The sequence below is a fragment of the Halichoerus grypus genome, chromosome 15, assembly GCF_964656455.1.
Source record: "Halichoerus grypus chromosome 15, mHalGry1.hap1.1, whole genome shotgun sequence".
Taxonomy (NCBI): domain Eukaryota; kingdom Metazoa; phylum Chordata; class Mammalia; order Carnivora; family Phocidae; genus Halichoerus; species Halichoerus grypus.
This window is the reverse complement of record NC_135726.1, coordinates 20,244,153-20,264,075: the sequence shown is the minus strand read 5'-3', so window position 1 is coordinate 20,264,075 and position 19,923 is coordinate 20,244,153. Positions and strand designations below refer to the sequence as shown.

Sequence of the window (19,923 nt, the reverse complement as noted above, 5' to 3'; positions counted from 1 at the left end):
CCCATCTGTGTAAAGGCCATTGCAGGAAATAGGAAAGACTTCAGGTTTTGTTTAAGCTTGGTGGAAGCCACTGGAAGGTTTTCAGTAGAGAAGCCGGATTTGAGATGATTTTATCTGCATTTTTGCATTTTAAAAATATTCTGTGTGAAACAATATAGAGAAACAAGGGTTGAAACCTTGTCTCTACCACTTCCAAGTTGAGTGGTTTTGGACAAGTCACTTAAACTCTTTTAAGGTTTAGGTTCCCTTCCATGGATTTTATGAGTTCCAGTACTGTTTGTATATTTATCTATATAATGTGGCTTTGAATGCTTTCAGGTTGACCCATATTCTACTTAATCACACCATAATCTGCATAGTCAAGGACAACTGGGAGGTGTAGTCTTCCCTGATAAGTCTCTGTAGATAATTACCAATTTACACGATGGTTTACAGAAACCTGTTATGGTTTTCTCCAAATCTCGTTCGAGTTCATGGCAATGAAACTAGTATCTGCGCCGAAGCAATGTAACTTTACTATATGGTCGCATGTGAGCAAGGGCATTAATGGCTGCCTGCTAATAATCCTGTTTGTTTCTTCCTTCTACCCACCAAACAATTTTGTAGTGTGGACAATGGAGCATGCAGTCTGTTAGAATGCTATATAAGCCTTAAGCTTATTGGGGGTGCTGAACCTTGTGCCCGACTGGGCAAAGCAGTCTTTCTTCAGCTCTTCTGGGACCTTACGAGAACTGTTTATTGCCTGGTAATCCTATCTCAGTATCTCCCTTGTGCAGACCATTGTCTTTGGATTCCTCTGAATGGCCATGGTGCCTTCCTGGGACCATATTTGTTTGCCTGCCTTGTTCCCAGGTTTGCAAAAAGTGCCATCTCTCTGACAATAAACTCCCAAGCTCTACCAGCTACTCTCCTAATCTAGTGATGAATCCCCCATGTACTAGCAGAATCAGCAACATTACAAGCACACTGTACCTTTGTCTATATCTATATATACATAAACAGATTTATGTTCAAGTTCTGGCTTTGCTACATTCTTGTTTTTTAAATTTGACTAAGTTTTCAATTTTAATTCCAGTATAGTTAACATACAGTGTTATATTAGTTTCAAGTGCACAATATAGCAATTCAGCAATTCCATACATTACTCGGTGATCATAGGACAAGTGCACTCTTTAATCCCCATCACCGATTTCACCCATCCCCCACCCACCTCCCCTCAGGTGACCATCAATTTGTTCTCTATAGTTAAGAGTCTGTTTCTTGGTTTCTCTCTCTCTTTTTCTTTTGCTAGTTTGTTGTGTTTCTTAAATTCCACGTGAGTGAGATCATATGGTAAATTTGTCTTTCTCTGACTTAATTCGTTTAGCATTATACTCTCTCGATTCATCCATGCTGGTGCAAATGGCAAGATTCACTCTTTTTGTGGCTGAATAATATTCCATTGTATATATATGTGCCACATTTTCCTGATCTATTCATCTATTGATGGACACTCGGGCTGCTTCCATAATTTGTCTACTGTAATAGCCAATAATGCTACTATAAACATAGGGGTGCCTGTATCCCATTGAATTAGTGTTTTTGTATATTTCGAGTAAATGCCCAATAATGTGGTTACTGAATCGTAGGGTAGTTATTTTTAACTTTTTGAGGAAACTCCATACTGTTTTCCACAGAGGCTGCCTCAGTTTGCATTCCCACCAACAGTGCAAGAGGGTTCCCCTTTGTCCACACCCTCACCAGTACCTGCTGTTTCTTGTGTTTTTCATTTTAGGCGTTCTGACAGGTGTAAAGGGATAGTTCATTGTGGTTTTGATTTGCGTTTCCTCGATGGTAAGTGATGTTGAGCATCTTTTCATGTGTCTATTGGCCATCTGTATGTCTTCTATTCCTGTCTTCTGCCTGTTTTTACCTGGATATTTTTTGTTTTTTTTGGGGTGGCTTTGCTACATTCTTTGGGCAACTCATTGCACCTTTCACAGAATCCAGTTTTACCTGTAAAATGTAGGCTCTTGTAGAGATATTCAGTAATAGTTACGATTCATTAAATGATGGTAGATGTTGTAATTATGATGATTAATAATCTTACAAAATCATTTCTTCTTTTATTTCCCTCAGCAATCCTATCAATTTTGTATAAGGATCACAATCCCCCAGATAAAAATACTGTTGTTGACAACTTACGCCAGATATAAGATTTTATACAAGCCTATGTAGTTCTAAAAATATCCTATTAATTAAGATCTACGGAAGACTGTATTCTCCAAAACTGGCCAAAGCCATATCTCCCATCCCACATGCTTTTCCTTCAACATGACTTTGACAGTCTTTCCATTGAGAAACCTGGTCTACAAGAACTCTCCTTAAATTTGGGCAGTCTTATGACTACAGTGGAGATGATGTGATGTGATTTCTGAAGTTAGGTCATAAGAGACAGTACAGTTTCTGCTTGATATTCTTGGGGCTCTCACTTTCAGAACCTATCCGAGCCATTCCTTGGTGAGCCCCACATGGAGAGAAACCAAGAGCCAACACCAATTCATCAGCCATGTAAGTGAGCATTCTTGGAAATGGATCCTCCAGCCTCAGTCAAGCCATCCTCACTTGATGCTATGGAAACAAAGATAAGGGGTCTCCTCCAAGTTTTGCCCAAATTACAGACTTGTGACAAAAATAAGTAATTATTATTGTTTTAAACCACAAAGGTTTTGGGCAGTCTATTTTAAAGCAAGACAACTTACTCAGGTACTATTACCTCCAGATTAGAAATGAGAACACTGAGACAGAGAGAGGTTAATTAATTACTAGATTGTGTCACCAGTATCTAGTGAAATACCTAGCAAAATAGATTTTCTGTTTCCAGGGTCATAGAACTTTTTAGGTTTCCTTTTCCTTCTACTACCTGTATTCCACCTTCACTTTTTTCGGTAGCTGTTGTATTGTTTTGGTTTTCATTTTTTGCATGAATGATAAAGAGACACCCTTCTTCTAGCTTTCTTCTTGAAAGCTGAGTAAAGCAGGAACGGGTCAGAGAAGGGCTGGCTGTGGCCCCATTAAAATGTGAAAACCAAGCCCACCTACTTACTCTGCGGAAACTTTGGTGGATTGTCATTGACATCGGTCAGTGTGATCGTCACTTTGGTTGTCCCTGAGAGTCCACCCATGTGTCCACCCATGTCCTTGGCCTGGATCACCACGTGGTACTCCTCCTTGGCTTCCCTGTCCATGTTGGGAAGGGCTGTTCTGATGATACCTGGATAGGCAGGAGGGAAACATCACACATATTCATTGATAACAACATTAAAACAAAAAAGTTCTAGGCACAGGGGAAGCAAAGAGGAATAAAATAGAACCTGCCCTTACAGAAGAGTCACTTCAACATGCTAATTATAATAAAAAGCAGCCATACCTGGAACACTCTATAGATAGATGTCTTTCTCAGCAGATTGTCATAATTATTAATATAGCATTAAAATTGTATGTGCTTTATATGTTGCATTGTAACTGCAAGTAATAACCTCATTATTCTCAGGGATCACAATGACATTGCACGCTACCTGTCTGTGCTTCTACTGAAAAGTAGGGCTGTCCTTCCAGGATGCTGTATACTAACTTGGCGCTGTTTCCATAGGTAGGATCATCGGCATCTGAAGCGGTCACCTGGATGACCGATGTCCCTTAAAAACGAAATAAATTCATTAGCAACACCCTCTCGGCTTTTTGAATTATATTCTAATTTACAAAGTTCCATCTTAAAATTAAAAACTAAGAAAAGCCCCACAATTGCGTAACATGCTTGCTTTTCTGGGTTTGAGATGTAAAATCTTCCTCTCTTCCTCTTTTTCTTCCTTCACTCTTTCCTTCCTTAAAAAAAAAAAACCTCCCTTGGCTTAAAAATGAACTTTCTGAATTCCTAATACATTGTGCTATGCTTAGTAGTTAAAATAATACTATGAACATTACTGCAAAAACATTCTAAGACCCATGCAATTGAAATGTTCAAGATATCAAATAATTAAATAAAAATCCTCCCGAAGAGTATAATAAAGGATAATTAATGATGAATTGCTTTTCGTAAAAGGACAGAGAGCAGTCTAGCATCTGTAGCAGAGCAATAAATACATCATTTTATTGTTGCTTTGCATGTAATAAAATAGCTCCTAATACTACATTTTAATTAACTTATGGCTATAAATATTGTACAGAATGTTGTTCCCCGGTGACATGAAAATTGCTTCTTCCCACCTCTAACGGGTCTGGTAGTCATTTAACAGAAACCACCCGTAGACATCGGTGGGTCCGAAGGAGAGGAAACCAGGGAAATGAAGGAAGGTGGGATTCCGTTTCTCCTGGCAGAGCCTCTCTTCCCTGATGGTCACAAGGACTTGAGGGCACAGAGTGCTGGACTACAGAACGGGGTGCGGTGCCGGAGGAAGCGAAACAGCATTTAGTGCCTCTGAGCCAGGCACTGTTTCGGGCACGTTCTGTGGGTTCCCCCAGCCTCCCTCAGCTCCTCATTTTTACATCAACTGCATTTTGAGAAATTGGGTGTGAGGGGTAGGAACTTTTGCCATCTATTTTGCAAAGTGGATTATTGCCAGAGTCAGGAGTCTAACCCCCATCCAGCAACCAACCAAACCCACGGTCTCTCGGTGACATTTTTGGCAGGGGGGCAAGGTTCTGTGGGGGGGGCAAGGGAGCCCTTTTACATAGCCTCCGTCAACCCTTTAATTTACAATTGTAATTTTTATATGGTATAAAAGTCAATCTTGCTTTTTTCTAATTACTTTTCTGTAATTCATTATTTCATGCAAGTGACTCTTCTCGAGCTCTTCCCATACAATCAGGCTCTATTCTAGGTGGTAGGGGTTTCTAAAGGAGAATAGGCTCTATTCTCTACCATTGTGGTTGAGCTGAGGAAATTATTAAATTTCTATGCTTCATTTGCTTCTGGAACTCCACTAAATCCATTACGACTCCTTGTATTTTACATCTATGTTACTTAACCCTCATCACAGTTTACATTATCCTCACTTTATAGATGACAAAATGAAAACTGAGCAAGATGTGACAAGTTGCCCAGGTTCCGCTGGCTGGTGAGGGGCACAGCCCCAGTACTGTGACAAGAGACTCTACTCTTATAAGCCGTGACAGAAGGTCTGGGTGCTAGCCTGAAGCATCACGGGGCTCCTTGAGGTGGGGACAACGTAAATTCCTCTGGAGTATTCATTTGGATGACAGGCCTTTCCTTCTGGCTCAGTTGCTGATGCTCCTGTCCCCTATTTAACGATTTGGTTCATGTCCGCTTTTTTCTCATTAAAATCCCAAGGCAAATACTGAGAGACTAAAGTACCGGTCATGGCCAGGGAAGAGAATCAAGAAATGAAGCCTGACCTTCATAAAATGTGAGAAGAGCCTGACTTTATCTGGAGGAGGAAAAAAGAGACTTTTTTTTTAATCCCAAGTTCTACATGCAAAGTGGAAAGGGTTTGGGGGTCACTTCTGCCTTTAACTTTTTTGGGCAGGTTGGTACCTATTCTTGCTGCTTGCTTTTCTCATCTGTCAAATGGGCAGTTTGGCCCAGATGATTCTTAAGTCCATTCGGACTCTAAAATTTCTGATTCATATAACCAGACTCATTCCCTGATCAGAACAGCCCTGATCACTGCCTGAAAGACAAACCTTTCTCAATATGAGGCATGTTTCTCAAAAGCCCACGACTGCATGTGTTCTATAAAGCCAAACAAAAGTTGCTGCCAGGAAAATGTGGCCATCTGAAGAAATCGTTCAGAGAAATATCCTTTAACAATGCAGTGTGTGTTTAACCCTGATGAAAAGACGTATCTACTTCTAAATTATTCTAACAGATCGTGACATAGTGTCATGACTAAGTGTATATTCTGGAGCCACTTAATAGCTCAGATGACCTTGGATAAATTAGTTAACCTATTTCTAGCTTGGGTTTCCCATCTGCAAGATATGTCAAATAGGACCTACCTCACTGTAAAGATGAATCATTGCAAAAATTAAGTGCAATAATGCCATGGAAATCACTAATTAGCATGATGTCTACATGCAACAAATATTACCATCCCTCTGACTTCAATAGACATCAATGTGCGCTAGTGACTGAACTATATTGCTTCTAATCCAGCAAGACTAGAAATGGTCATTCCATTTTACAGAAAGTAACACTGAGGCTACGAGAGACAGACCCGGATCCAAGTCACATAGCTAATGAGTACCAGAGCCAGGATTCCCTGGATGCGGTCGTGTTCTTGCCCCTCGGCCACACTTCCTTATGTTTTATAAGTTTCGGTTTCAAAATCTCAGGTCCATTTTAAATATTTTAAACTTCAACTACACAGATAACATTTTTTTTTTGTCATTATGCCACAGAAGAGGCAGGATAAATTCGACTTTCCGGATTCAGGAGAATAGGCACAAGCCCCTGCCCCCACCCCAAAAAGGGACAGCAGGCCTGTAGACGGAGCGTTTCCCCTGCCCTACGCACCCACGTTGGACCTCTCGGGCACGTTCGCATGGTAGGTCTCATGCAGGAACTCAGGAGGGTTGTCATTAATGTCCTGGACCTTGACAATGAACTCCGATGGCGGCTCCAGCGGCCGGTTGGTGTCCCTGTCCACCGCCTGTGCCATGAGCGTGTACTGGGCTCTCTCCTCTCGGTCCAATGTCTTGGTGGCATGAATGTTCCCTGACTTGTCATCAATCACAAAAATGGTTCCGGCTCCTTCACCTGAGAGAATGTATTTAATGTTCCCATCACCAGAGTCAATATCGGAATGAAGCTAGGAAAAGAGAAATCGAGATTTTTAATTCTGTGAGGGAAGCCCTGGGGAGATAGAGTCTCTCACGCTGTTTGCTGGAGGACAGTGTCCACACACACTCACGCAGACCCACGCAAACCCACGCATACACCGTGAGAGGGAGATGCGCTCCCCTGCTTCTATACATGAAGAAATGAAATCTTAGAGAAGATAATTGCTTTGGCCAAGGGCACACAGCTGGGTGCAGTGAACCCAGCATTCAAACTTGAACCCTGAGTTTTTCCAATTCTAAGATTCATGCTCTCCCTCACGAATATGCACACATACAAAATAGATGCACATATTCACACAAACATCACCCAAACAAAATATAGATACATATGCACATATATTAATAGACTTATTTTGAAAGAAATATGTACATAACATAAAAAATAAAAAAACAAACATTTATGCCATAAGTAAGTCTTCTCAGTTCTGATTCCTGCTCCTTCAATTTCTCTGCTCACACACAACAGTTGTTACCAGTTTCCTGTGAATCCTCTAAGATATATTTTATGCATATGCTAGAATATCTGTACAGTGAGAACATAAATGTCCCAGCTTATTTTTATGCAATAAAGTGCTATAGTGCACACGTCACTCTCCACCTCTGTTTTCCTGTGAAAGTAAATTCAGGTGGCCTTCCGTACTGGTACATACAGATCGACCTCACCCACTGGATGGATGTTATCACCTTGTTCTAGCTGTCCTCTTCCAAAGGACACTAAGGTTGCTTCCAGGCTTCTGTTACTACAAGAAATTCATGGATCAGACCTTTCCATAAGACCCTCTGTGAGGCGCATGAGGTATGAGGGTCTGGGGTTGCAGCCTGCCTGGAAGAAGCTCCCATTCTGATCATAGGCATCGTGTGGGTAGGATGGGTTGATAGATATGCAGCTTCTTAGACAATAGAGAGAACCTTAAATATCTTTAGGTTTTTTTTCTCCTCCTTTGACAAAGCCCGGAGAAATGATGGTACTTGCCTAAATACACAATGGGCTGGACCAGGGCAGGATCCAGTTGTCCTGACTACCCATCCTGTGTCTTAATTCTGCTCTGTTTCAGAACGTGGAACTCACCCAAAGACCACCTCTCATTTTCCTGTAGTAATGAATTCCTCACCTTCCCTTGATGTCACCTCAATGTCTGAAGCTTCCATCTTAATCTGAGTTCCTCTGCCCTCATTATGCCATTTGTCGGAAGAGATAGACATTGTTTTTACCATTTCCGTAGGCTTTAAGGGTAGTCAAAGGGCTAAAAAGCCCTTGGTTCTACCCTACTACGTAAGAAGCCCCAGTATAAAACAAAAAGCTTTATTCAAATGGCATTGATAATAATAATGCTCTTTCTTATTATCAATGACATTTTAATACTGATATTATAAGTAAATGTCATTTTAATATTATTATTAATGCCATTTTAATTATTATTGTTATGAAACTGAGGCCCAGAGAGCTTGTGCAGAATCACAAAGCAAGGTTGCACACACTGCTTTTTAAAAGTGTTTGTGTTGTTTCGGTTTCCCAAAAAGTATCTAATTGATTTGCAGCACCTCAGAGAAGCACCAAATATTTCAGTTCAAGGGGATACCTGTAGGCACAAATCAGGAAGACCATTTTGATTTCAGTTCACAGTGGTTCTCAGGAAAATTAAAAAAAAAAAGTTCTTTCAGAACTTGTTATTCATAACCAGCTACATATTGTCATGAAATGACAGTTAATACATTTCTCCTGAATAAGGCAGTTTGGGAGTAAAATATGAAGCTACTTAATGGCCTCCAAAGGATGAACAGAATTGCCCCAATCTTCATTTGATTTACACAGTGAGGGCAGGATCTCTGCTGCCATTCCCCTGGCTTTCTCCCCAACCCCCCACACAGTTTATTTGTTCATTTTCTCTGTCTCAGACCTGGCAAAAGTTAGGGGCTCAGTCTTGTGAATGAGAAACAAGGAAATCAATGCTTATTTTAATGGGAGCGTCTAGAAGGGAAGTTTCCAGGGACTTTCATGGATTACATGTGAGTTTGGCCAAGTTCCTTGAGAATTACACAGATTCTAGTTCATGATCAACCAAATAACTGGAAAAAAAAAGGTAAAACCATAGTGCTCATTATTTTCCTGTACTTTGTTTTCAGATTTGGAAGTTGGATATAAATTCCTTCTTTTTCCCTCTTCAACAAAGATGACCTATACAAGTGACAATGATATTTATTAGGTTCCACACAAAAAGCAGTTTGGGAAACCATTCAATCCTATCAGGGGATCCAGTTGCGGAGGCATACACAGCCAATTCCTAACGCCAAAGACTGATGGCTTCCCCCTCTGCAGAGCACAGCATGACACAGACTGTGTTTCCTACAAGAAACCTGAAAGTCCATTGCTTGCCAAATTCTACTTTTCAGAGCATCATAAAGCACTCAACCTTGAATGTTGTCAAATCAAAGGTCATCTAGTCTATTCCCTCTATTCATGGGGAACTATATATCCGCATTATCTCAAAAGGAAGATCCACAGGATCCAGCCACTTTTTTCTTCTTCCCCCATCCAGTCTGACATCTCATACTCAATCCCATGTGCCTATATTTTAAAGGCCACTCACTGCTTACTTTTTCTCCATGTTTTTCCCTACGTTCCCCTTTTAGTGGGCATGTCAACCGCTTGCTCCACAGAGATAAGGAAAGGGTTCTCCAAGTCCTGTCTCTTCTGCAGTCTCACACCCTAACACACACACAGTTCCTCACTGAAAAAGTCCCCAAGGCTGAGGTTCTGTATTCTAAGAACAATTCACACACAGCTTCCCATGTTGTTCAAGCTGCACAGCCCCTGCCTTGACTGAAGTCTCGTCTTCCTCTCTGGGCACAGAGCCCATCTCCTCATGTAGGGAATTCACATGCCAATTATTTCCCTGGGTTCCCATCTCCCCCAGACTACTTCTATTTGGGGTATAATCTTTCCATTTTCGAGCCTACATGAATGAAATTCTTTTGGTACATCTCTTTGAAAAGGCACTTTCCCAACCCCCCCCCAACAACATTATTGAGATGCTAATACGAACCTCTTCCAAATATGTCAATTACATAAATATGCATTGCTGTTCTCATGTTAAAGAACAACTGAAATAACTCATTGGAATATAGGAGGCTTACAAATTAGCACCCCTTGGATCTACTCTTGGCCTTTTCCCCCTTCACAGGATTAACTCCAAGTCCTCTTTCAGGTCACAAGTTATTACCATGTTCTCTATGAAACCTTCCTCCATCCTTCCCAAACATTCCCATGTAAATGTATAATCGCTTCTGTTGAATCTCTTCGTTATCCTATTCTTTGTGTGTGTGTGTGTGTTTTAATTGCTTAGATAAGTGTGTCTTTTCCACTAGTCTCTGAACTCTTTGAAGTCAGGAATATTTTACCCTAGCTTACCATTTGCCTAGCTCTTCCCCAGAGCATAGTAGGCTTTCTTTCTTATGCCAGTGAACACCTATCTCCTTGTAGTTAATGCCACTATCCTCTGAAAGATGACTGCACATTTTAAAATAAATGATAATGGGCAATACATTTTTTAACGTATTTTGGACTGCCTACACTTTGCACTTTTTTGGAGGGGGTACACAGAGAATGCAGTCCAAGTACTTGCTAGGACTCTCAAATCATCCTAACTGGATGTTGCCATCCCTAAGCCAAAGCGCATAAAATCCCACCCATTCTTAAGACACATCCATCTCATCAAATATTTACAAAAGCCTCCCCAAAACTGGGCTTAGTACCAGGACCTCGGGACACAGAATGACACCGGTCCAGTCCAGTGAGGGAGAATATGATAGACACATGTAATACGAAAAGGAAAGCTCTCATAAGGAGCAGGGAGGGTTCTGAGAACACAAGGAAGGGGCGTCCATGTTGGGGGTAGGTCATGGTCAGGGAAATGCCCTCCACTGGAGAATGGTTAAATAATGGTTTCAACTCAGTAGATGATTGTGCAGTCATGAAAAATGGGGTTTAATGGTATAATATTAAGTCTATGAATTGAAAAAAAAAAAAAAGGCTGAAAGGATGTTTGAACAATGATTTCATGGTTCTTGTTGAAGGGCCATTAGTGTTTTTTCCCCCCTCCTAGAAATTTTCTTCCATGGCCATATCCTACTACTGGGACGGCGGAGAGGGAGAAATAAGCACTGTAGAGCAGGGGCCTTACCCTGCCCACGAGCACGGGGTCCGGCCCAGTGTACTCCTCTATCACGAAGAACTGGTTCCAGACCCAGCCTCTCTTGGAGCGCTGCAGCACCTGCCCCTCCTTGCCCTTCTCGTGGTGCCCGTGGAACGAGGGTCGCAGGTGGTTCCGCCGCTCGGTGGAGAAGGCCTGACTGTGGCATAGCACACCCAGGCACACCAGGGCGGCTTGTAAACAGTAGTGCTCCTTCATTTTTGGTTACGTGGTAGGCACAGGAGAATGCGGCTGTCACCCCTTTCACCAACCCCGTGGCGGCCTGGCCGACGGTGGCCTCCCGGACGCGTCACGCAGACCTCTCTTGGAATGGAATGTCTCTGCTCGCTGAGCACATCACGTCAGGGCTGCCCACTTCCCCAGTCGGCTTCTGCAGGAAGAGAGGAAGGTCAGATTAGCTGCAGGCTCCGCCCCCAATTCATTTCAATCCCACCCCATCAACAGGGGACCCGCAGGAGCGCTTCGTTCTGGGTACTGGGGGAAGGCGGAGCAAGAAACAGTCCCTGCTCTCTCTTGCAACTTGCCACGGCGCCGGTGGAATAAACACATACACAAAGATGACCCTCAAGGTCTATACGAGGATGAACGAGGGTGCTGTGTGTGCTGTGGAATCCAGCCGCCAAGGTCTCAGTGCCCGTTTTACCACTAACTACCTTACTACGGGTTTGGGGTAAGACAAGAGCTATTTGAGCTCAGCTTGCTCATTTATGAAATGGGGATGCTAATCATACTCACTGCAAGGTTGGCACAGGGATTAAATGACTAACGCCTCTAAATCCCTTAGCACAATGTCTCGTACACAGCAAGTACTCCATATTTATCTGTTATTATTATTGATCATAATTGTACTAGGTTATGTTTTCATACTAGAGAAACTTAGGGCATCATGGGAGTCCAGGAGAGGAACATCTAACGGACGGGGATTAAGGGTGGACATGGCAGAGAGTGGGGACAGTTATGGGAGACTTCCTGAGTGCAAGATGGCTGTGCTCCACCCTGAAGTGAGAGTTACTGTGATCAGAAGGGAGCGAATGGAATGACCATGCAGAGGGAACAGCATGCCCCAGAACTCCTCATTAGCACAGCATGTCCCAACAGTGGTCAGCATGACTGGATGGCGTAAGGAGGAGAAAGGCAGCAATGGACCCTTGCCAGAGAAAGGAGGTTGGGACAGATCCCGAGAAACCTCTCATGGTCACTAAAACGCTTGTCAGTGAAATAACGGATCAAGTCCTCATGGTGGATCAATGAATGCTATGGTGTGATTTAATGAATAAGATTTACTCTTGTTTGATCAAAGGCCCACTCAAGAACCTGAAGATCCTTCCTTAACCTGGCAGTCTTAAAAGAGATACTTTTCAAGTTTTTTCCAACCACGATATGCAAAATAAAAGAGCATACCCCACCAACTGGTCCAAAGGTTTTGTTCCTGGCACCCAGCCATGACTCAGCTACTCATCAGTATAAGGATGGGCCTTCCACACCCCTTGTAGATTTCTAACCTACAGTTACTCTGGTCTTTAATTTCTGCCTTGGGTTCCTGGACTTCTTCACTAAATTGAGTCTTGCTGCTGCTGGAAACTTGATTATGCCCTATGGAACTTCCCTTGCTTGCTCCCCTTTCTTAGCATCCTGCAATTTCTTCTAAACAATTATCCTCTTCTCTTGGTGTGCCACCCAGACTTCAGCTAGAGTTCCAGCTCCCAGAACCAGGCAATCCCCATTACCATGCCCATCACCAACGGGAGAGAATCTCAGAAGAATTTTGGGCATAGAGGGTAACACTAGGATGACACTTCATTTCAGCACTGGTGGGTCTAAATGAAACTGGTGAGCTTCTTGAGCATTGTAGAAAAAAAAGTCATTTAATTCTTAACTATTTGGTATAAATGTAGTGGTGGTGGAGGGAGGAGAGCATAAAGGAAGAAGCATGAATCTTGGCATAGTGGAATGTACCTAGATTTGGAGACCAGAGAGAACTGGGTTGGAGTACCAATTCTGTATCTTACAATATAGGTGACGTTGGGCCTATCAGTCAGGCATTCTGAGCCTCTAGGTGTGTTCTCATCTGAACCGTGGGGATGACAAGAATTGCTGCCCTCATATGGGGCTGCATACAGGGTGAGGAACTGGGCACAGACTGGGTCTCTTCCTCTCTTCCTAGAGTGTCACAGTCCAAGCCTGCAGGTCTCACTCAGTAGAAGGAGGTGCCTTGTAGATGGAGATGCCCAAAAAAGGATGGTGAGGTACTTTCTCTAAGAGAGGAACTGAGGAATAAGAGTTACATGGGGATACCACAGCCGTCTGGTCTTAGTAGTCTAGAAAATAAGGGAATTGGTGGAATTCTAATTTGTTAGAGCAGAACATTTTTCCTTCTGATGGTCTTTGACTTCACCAACCCAAGCCTTTCTGCTTCCTTTGTCATATGGCAATGTATCTAGGGAGGCCACAGATGTGCAGATAAGTTCAGGTGTCCATCACTGCCCCCAGTACACTCTATGATGTACTCTGTTAGTCTCTTTTCAAGGAATAGGGAGTCCAATATTTGGTGTAGACAGACATCTCAGGGTATGGAAAAGGCTGTGTGGAAGAGAGAGAAAGATTAAACAGACAGTGTCGTCATTCAACAGCTTCATCCTCAGACTCGGACATGCTAATAATACATCAAATGCTGTTTCTTGCCATCCAAACTGATTGTGTGAAAAAAAGCACAGAGGGCGACCCAGGCAGAGTCAGATCCTAAAATGAGTCAATGTGAAGCAATAGGAAGATCGCTGGGCTTAAGTCAGAAAGCCAGATATATGGTCAAGAATCTGCCAGTAGCTTGTCATGGGACCTCATCATTCCTGTATTGGTACATTCTCCCCAAAATGAAACCGTTGGGTGACATTTTCTACAAATGGCTTCCAGTTTCATATTCATGGTTGGAGCTCCAGTGACAGACTGTTGGGGATTTCTTCTGATTCATACACTGTCCCTCTACTAAACTGGATGCATCTTTATGATTGGGATTATATGTTGTACATGATTATAGGTCCCAGTGCCTGTGCTTTGGAAAGCAAGCCATCAATAAAAGTTGAATGTATGATCTGAACCACATACTTCAAGTTCAAACCTGATACTGCCACCACAGAATCTCAAGAAGAAACAGCAAAGACCATATGGTGCGACAAGATCCCTACCCACTTTGCACCATGCCAAGTATTAAGTGTTCATTCACATGGTGATAACTTATTCTTACATATAAACTGTGAAGTGTATTTGAAAGAAAGGGTTTAATTAAAGTTCATATTTCTGCACCTCTTTCTTCTGGCTGCCATTTTGCTGTAAAGCACAATTATTTCTGACACCAGAAGTGTTAAAACTAGATGACAACTTTTTTCCCTTGATAAAAAAATTCTAGCTTGATAGTAATGAATTTAAGAGTTTCCACATGACCCAAAAACAATGAGCCCATTATTGAAAAGATGAAATTATCTATTTTCTTTTCTTGGAAATAGCAAAACCATCTTGCTTTTAAAAGTAACTCATTGGACCCATTATTTGAAAGTATTTATACGATTATATGTAATATGTAATGTTATTTTAATGATTAGCCTCAGGTATGTATAAGATGAATTTTAAGACATAATTTTAAAAAATTACTCACTTTCAGAATGAAAATTCACTGAGCAAAAGCTTTTTCTAGCTATTGTTCTAATAACTTTACAAATAGTAATTCAGCTACTTATTTCTATAACAAACTTATGAATAGGTACTATCAATATTCTTATTATAAAGGATGAGGAAGCTGGGGCCCAGATAAATGAAGCAATTTGTGCAAGGCTATGCTTCTGGGAAATCGCAGAGCTGGAATTTGAACCCATGCCATCTGGCTCTGGTGTCTGTTTCTTAATCAGTGAACAATACCAACTCCTGCCATTTGCTTCTGTCTGAATTCATAAGGAAATGATATGGTTACTATGATCTGAATACTGTACCCCAGAGGGCACCAGAAGTAAACCAACATTAGAACTTGGTATATCCTAAAAATATGACTGATAAAAATAGTAATAATAGTTAATATTCATCCAGGTTTATGATCTGCCTAATACTCTTCTAAATGCTTTCCATGAGTCGAGACATCAAATTTTCACAATAACCCTACACTAATAGTATTATTGCTATTCCCATTTTATAGGTAAGCAGTCTGAGGCATAGCAAAATTAAATAACTTGTCCATGGTTACAGAACCAGCAAGTGGAGGATCTGGGACATGAACACTGGATATTTGGCTCCAAGACCTGTATCCTCATCCCCTATAATCCTGTACCTTTCTTTTTTTTTTTTAATGATTTCATTTATTCATTTGAGACACAGAGATACAGAGAGAGAGAGAGAGAGAGCACGAGCAGGGGGAGAGGCAGAGGGAGAAGCAGGCTCCCCACTGAGCCAGGAGCTGGACATGGGGCTCGATCCTAGGACCCTGGGATCATGACCCGAGCCGAAGGCAGATGCTTAACTATCTGAGCCACCCAGGTGCCCCAATCCTGTACCTTTCTAAGAGAAGGTGGCAGAGCAAATATAGACACACATCTCGATACACACATAACAGTCTTAAAATGATAATTTAAGTTTTGGTGGCACTGGTGGTGACTAAAATACTAAAACCAAACCAGAAAGAGGAGGATAAAGCATTTTATAGCGGAGACCAATGTGAAGACGAACAGGAAGTAATTACATCAGTCCATCAACAGCACAGTACAACCAGGCCTTTAAACAACACATTACACAAAAGTTAATCTTTGCTTTTTATTTTTAAATGCCCTGTTTCAGAATTTCTAAATGTATAAGTTTCAAAAATGTGTTCAGGGAGATTCTTTTTTTTTTTTTTTTTTTTTTAAGAAATGCTTCTAAAATCCAGAGAGCTGGGGTGCCCAGGTAGCTCAGGCATTAAGCGTCTGCCTTCGGCTCGGGTCATGGTCCTGGCGTCCTGGGATCAGGCCCCGCATCGGGCTCCCTGCTCGGCGGGAAGCCTGCTTCTCCCTCTCCCACTCCCCCTGCTTGTATTCCCTCTCTTGCTGTGTCTCTCTCTGTCAAATAAATAAATAAAAATCTTTTAAAAAATAAAATAAAATCCAGAGATCTGATTGATGTATTCAATGGTAAAGAGTTTGCAGGGAACACACATGAAAATTAATAGGCGGCCCTCCTAAGAAGACCTTGACATTGGTAATAATTAGAGAAATATATCAATGTTCTAATTGGTTTTAATAAAGACCCCCGAGGCAACTCTCCAACAATCCTTCCATTAAAGCACTTTCTAGCAGTATGCCAGGATGTCTAAGCATTGGGGTTCCACTAAAACGTATAGGCTGACTTTATTTTATGGTGGGAGCATATTGCTTGGAAGGAAAAATAAATGTTGTTGAAAGTCACAGGAGTAATAACATGACAGGAAAATGGATTTGCAAAACCACCAGCTCTAAGTGGAAGGCTTGCCCCTCTATCTTGAGAGCAGATAGCCCGTCATAAGCTATTGCGCCTTGAGCATAAAACCCTCTTGCTGTGCCTGCTTTTGTCTCCATAAAAGAAAATGACATATACGGGTGTTTAAGTATATTTGGACTCCTGCTGGAAATTGTTATCGGGTAGAGAAAGAAAGACGAAAGCGCTGAGCAGAAAGCAAGTGGCTTTGGTTTTTCAGCTTTCTCCTCCCCACAGAGCTGGAAGGATCAGACAGGCTGACCCGTTCTTTTCATTTCCAGGGAGCTAATTTACAGTTAAAGACAGGTTATCATTACATTAAGAATATTATCGAGGCCCACACCAGAACTCAAAACTCCATTCTGCCTGTGCAGTGTCCCCTTGTGGGGGAGCTCAGGGGCTCTGCTCTCCACTTCAACAAACACAGCTTTGTAACCAATCGGATTCTATTATGCAAATTAATTCAAGCATATTTTATTCCCCGTTCAGATCTCATCACTCAGCACTGAGCTGGTCTCTAGTTTCAAATCAAATCACAGGAATTGTGCCATGTCTGTGGAAATCACAGAGAATGGGGAGAGGAAGTATTATAAGAACTATTGAATCATATTTCTTCTCCCCTGATTTCTACACTTGGAGCAAAGCATAAGCTTGGGGTAATAATCACTTCTGCTCAGGTGCAAAACACACAGGAAAGACCGCAAAAGGGTCATTGTTATTCCACGCTCTAATACTAAATTCAAATGTCAAAGTATGCAGCAAATAGGGCCCCTTATCAATGACCATAACGTTCTCTAGGGGAGAGTGGAAATTTTAGAACTGCTGCAGTGTAAGTCTGATCCTCTGTTTCTAGAGAAATAGAGAACCACGCAAGTGTCAGCTTCTAAAGTGAAAAGATCACTCCCTGCCTGGTGTTGGCAGACCTGTGTCCGAATCCTGGTTCCATTACTTACAGCTCCATAACATTAGGTAATGACAGGAGAGATTATCCTTGACCAGGTGCTGAATCTTTCCAGTGCTGGGCAGTAAACTCAGGGCTTAGTACATATTATTTAATTTTGTTTACCACAATCGTATTACCACAGCTTGTATTATGTAAACATCACCCAAAATCTACAAGGAAAGTGAGGCTCAGAGTGGTTGAGTAAATCACCCAAGGGTACATCTTAAATCACTAGCAAGGCTGCAATTCAAATTCAAGTTTATGTGACAGCAAAACCCATGCTTTCTCTTTACCTGACTCCCAAACTCTGGGAGTCCATGTTCTCATCTTCGATATAAGGAGATTGCATGATCCACCTTCAAGGATCATCTCAGCTCCAAAATTGTATTCGATATTGAAAATAATCTTTGTTAGATATGAATTTCATTTATTTTTAAAGTACACACAACCAGCCTTTATATTATCAGGCTCTCATGGCCACAAAGTACCATTGGACTCCAACTTCAGTTCCCAGACCCCAAACATGTAGAATCATTCTGTGATTATTTACTTACTCTTCAAATAATTAAGTAAACCTCCATTAATAAGATGATTAAATACAATGTGTGCAATGAAGAACTTATTATTTGTGCTCTACTCAATCCTTAAGACACTGTAATATTTTAAAATGTTAATCATTAAGATGAATAAAATATGTCAAGACGTACAGGAGATAAAGTCAGCTGTGTCATCTCAGACTGTGAATAAACAGTGTATATGAACGTGTAGAGAGAGAAAGATTTTATTTTCAAAAAAATTTTTTTTACATGAGCTAAAATACCTGAGGGAAAATTAGGGCAGAAATGGCAATGATAAACAGATGCTCAACATGATGTAACTTCATTTGTGGCATCAAAGGCCTGTATGTAAATTTCCCTTTGTCTCAGAGCAGTAAATACCTATAAAGTTTTCTTTCTTTGCCAGTTCCTTCATTCAGCAGTAACTTTGCACAGTGCCAGACCTGGGTTGGACCCCAGGGATCCATAGGCTGCTGTGTATCTCTGATCTGTATGTAGACTGTACTCGATCAATGGGGAGACAGTCATCTACCCAGATGAATAATCGTATGATGGGATTGGTGCAAGCAGGACTTATGTACACAGCACCGAGGAATTGGGGAGCACATCTCTGCAGATGAATTTGTACCATATCATTCCGGTCTTCTGGTCCTTGCCCACTCCAGCTTCTACCAAGTAAACACCTATCTCCACAATCTCCACCGCGTGAAGCTTCCATTCTCATCTTGAGCCATGGCTGATTGAACTGCATCTAGTCCAGCAATAACCAAATCTTAAATTGATCACTGATTGCTTTAACCTGTGTCATCTGGCTCATAAGCACAAGCTGGGTAAATAAGATCCACTTGGGAACTTGAATGAAAGAAAACAGGAACCATGTCTCCGTGAGTGAGGGAACTGAAACAGGAAGGTGATGGGCTCCCTGGGGGATGGAGTAGTCATCCTCCATGGCCAAAGATTTGGTGAAATCAAGGTTATGACAAGCCAGTTAGTAACCAAACAGAAACAAACATGGCCTCTGTCCCCAAGCCAGGTAAATGGCACAACACATGGCCCCATTCTCTGAAAATCTTGGCAATCAAGGACTGCCCTCCACCTGCTGTCTCCATGCCCTACCCCCCACATACTGATCTTCTGCTCCTGAGTTTCCATACATCGAATGACAATAGGTCTCCTGTAAGTGAGCCAACTTGAATGTTTTCTTTTACCCACAGACAGCAAACCTAGTAAAAGACAATAATCACTAGGAAAAAGTTAGGTGGTTCCTCTGATAAAGGGTAAAGTACTATAGCTGTGGAGATCATTTGTTCATATATAGAAAATGCCTTCTTCATTTCTGAATATCCAAGAAACACTGGAGCCATAGGGAGACTTTCACAACAAAAGTCAAGATGCTTGTGTTCTAGCAGACTCTGTCATTGAACAGTCACGTAATCTTAGAAAAAAATTCTCCTTCCTGAGACTTTCACCTTCCCATAAAATAGGAGGCTGACAGTAGCTTATTAAGGTTTTCCGTGTCTACCGGAGCCTGTGAGTTTGTGCTGTGCTGAGAAAGAGCAATCTTCCCTGGATGGAGGTTTCACTTAATTTAGAAATTCTGGGTCCTAGCTGGCAGGACTGCCCCATGCACACCAGGAGGCTGCACTTAACATCAGATATAATGGCAGTGGAGTCCTCTGGGACTAGGCAATGCAGACCCCTGTTAATGTGACAGGCTTTGAGTCCCAGCATTAGGAATAAGAACTCACCTAATGGGCAATGGGAATCCACTAAAAACTCTGATCCAGAGATTGATGGAATCCAAGCTGTCAGAGCTATACGGGAGAAAGTGGCACGAGAACTGGGAGTTCTGACACAATTGTTAACAGCATGGGCTCAGCAGTCAGGTGGGGTTAGAGGGTTAGAG

General features: G+C 41.8%; 1 protein-coding gene across 2 annotated transcripts in view; it reads right to left on the bottom strand.

The window, feature by feature from the left end:
* The window catches only part of CDH11 (cadherin 11), a 142,401-nt gene that overhangs the window by 31,034 nt on the left and 91,444 nt on the right, over positions 1-19,923 (bottom strand). For both annotated transcript variants that reach the window (XM_036095796.2, XM_036095799.2), the window contains 4 exons: positions 11,022-11,421; positions 6,515-6,809; positions 3,558-3,677; positions 3,086-3,253 (listed from right to left, as the gene is read on the bottom strand). In XM_036095796.2, coding sequence (XP_035951689.1) covers positions 3,086-3,253; positions 3,558-3,677; positions 6,515-6,809; positions 11,022-11,249 — 811 coding nt within the window. In that variant the 5' untranslated portion in view covers positions 11,250-11,421. The remainder of the gene's footprint in view (positions 1-3,085; positions 3,254-3,557; positions 3,678-6,514; positions 6,810-11,021; positions 11,422-19,923) is intronic.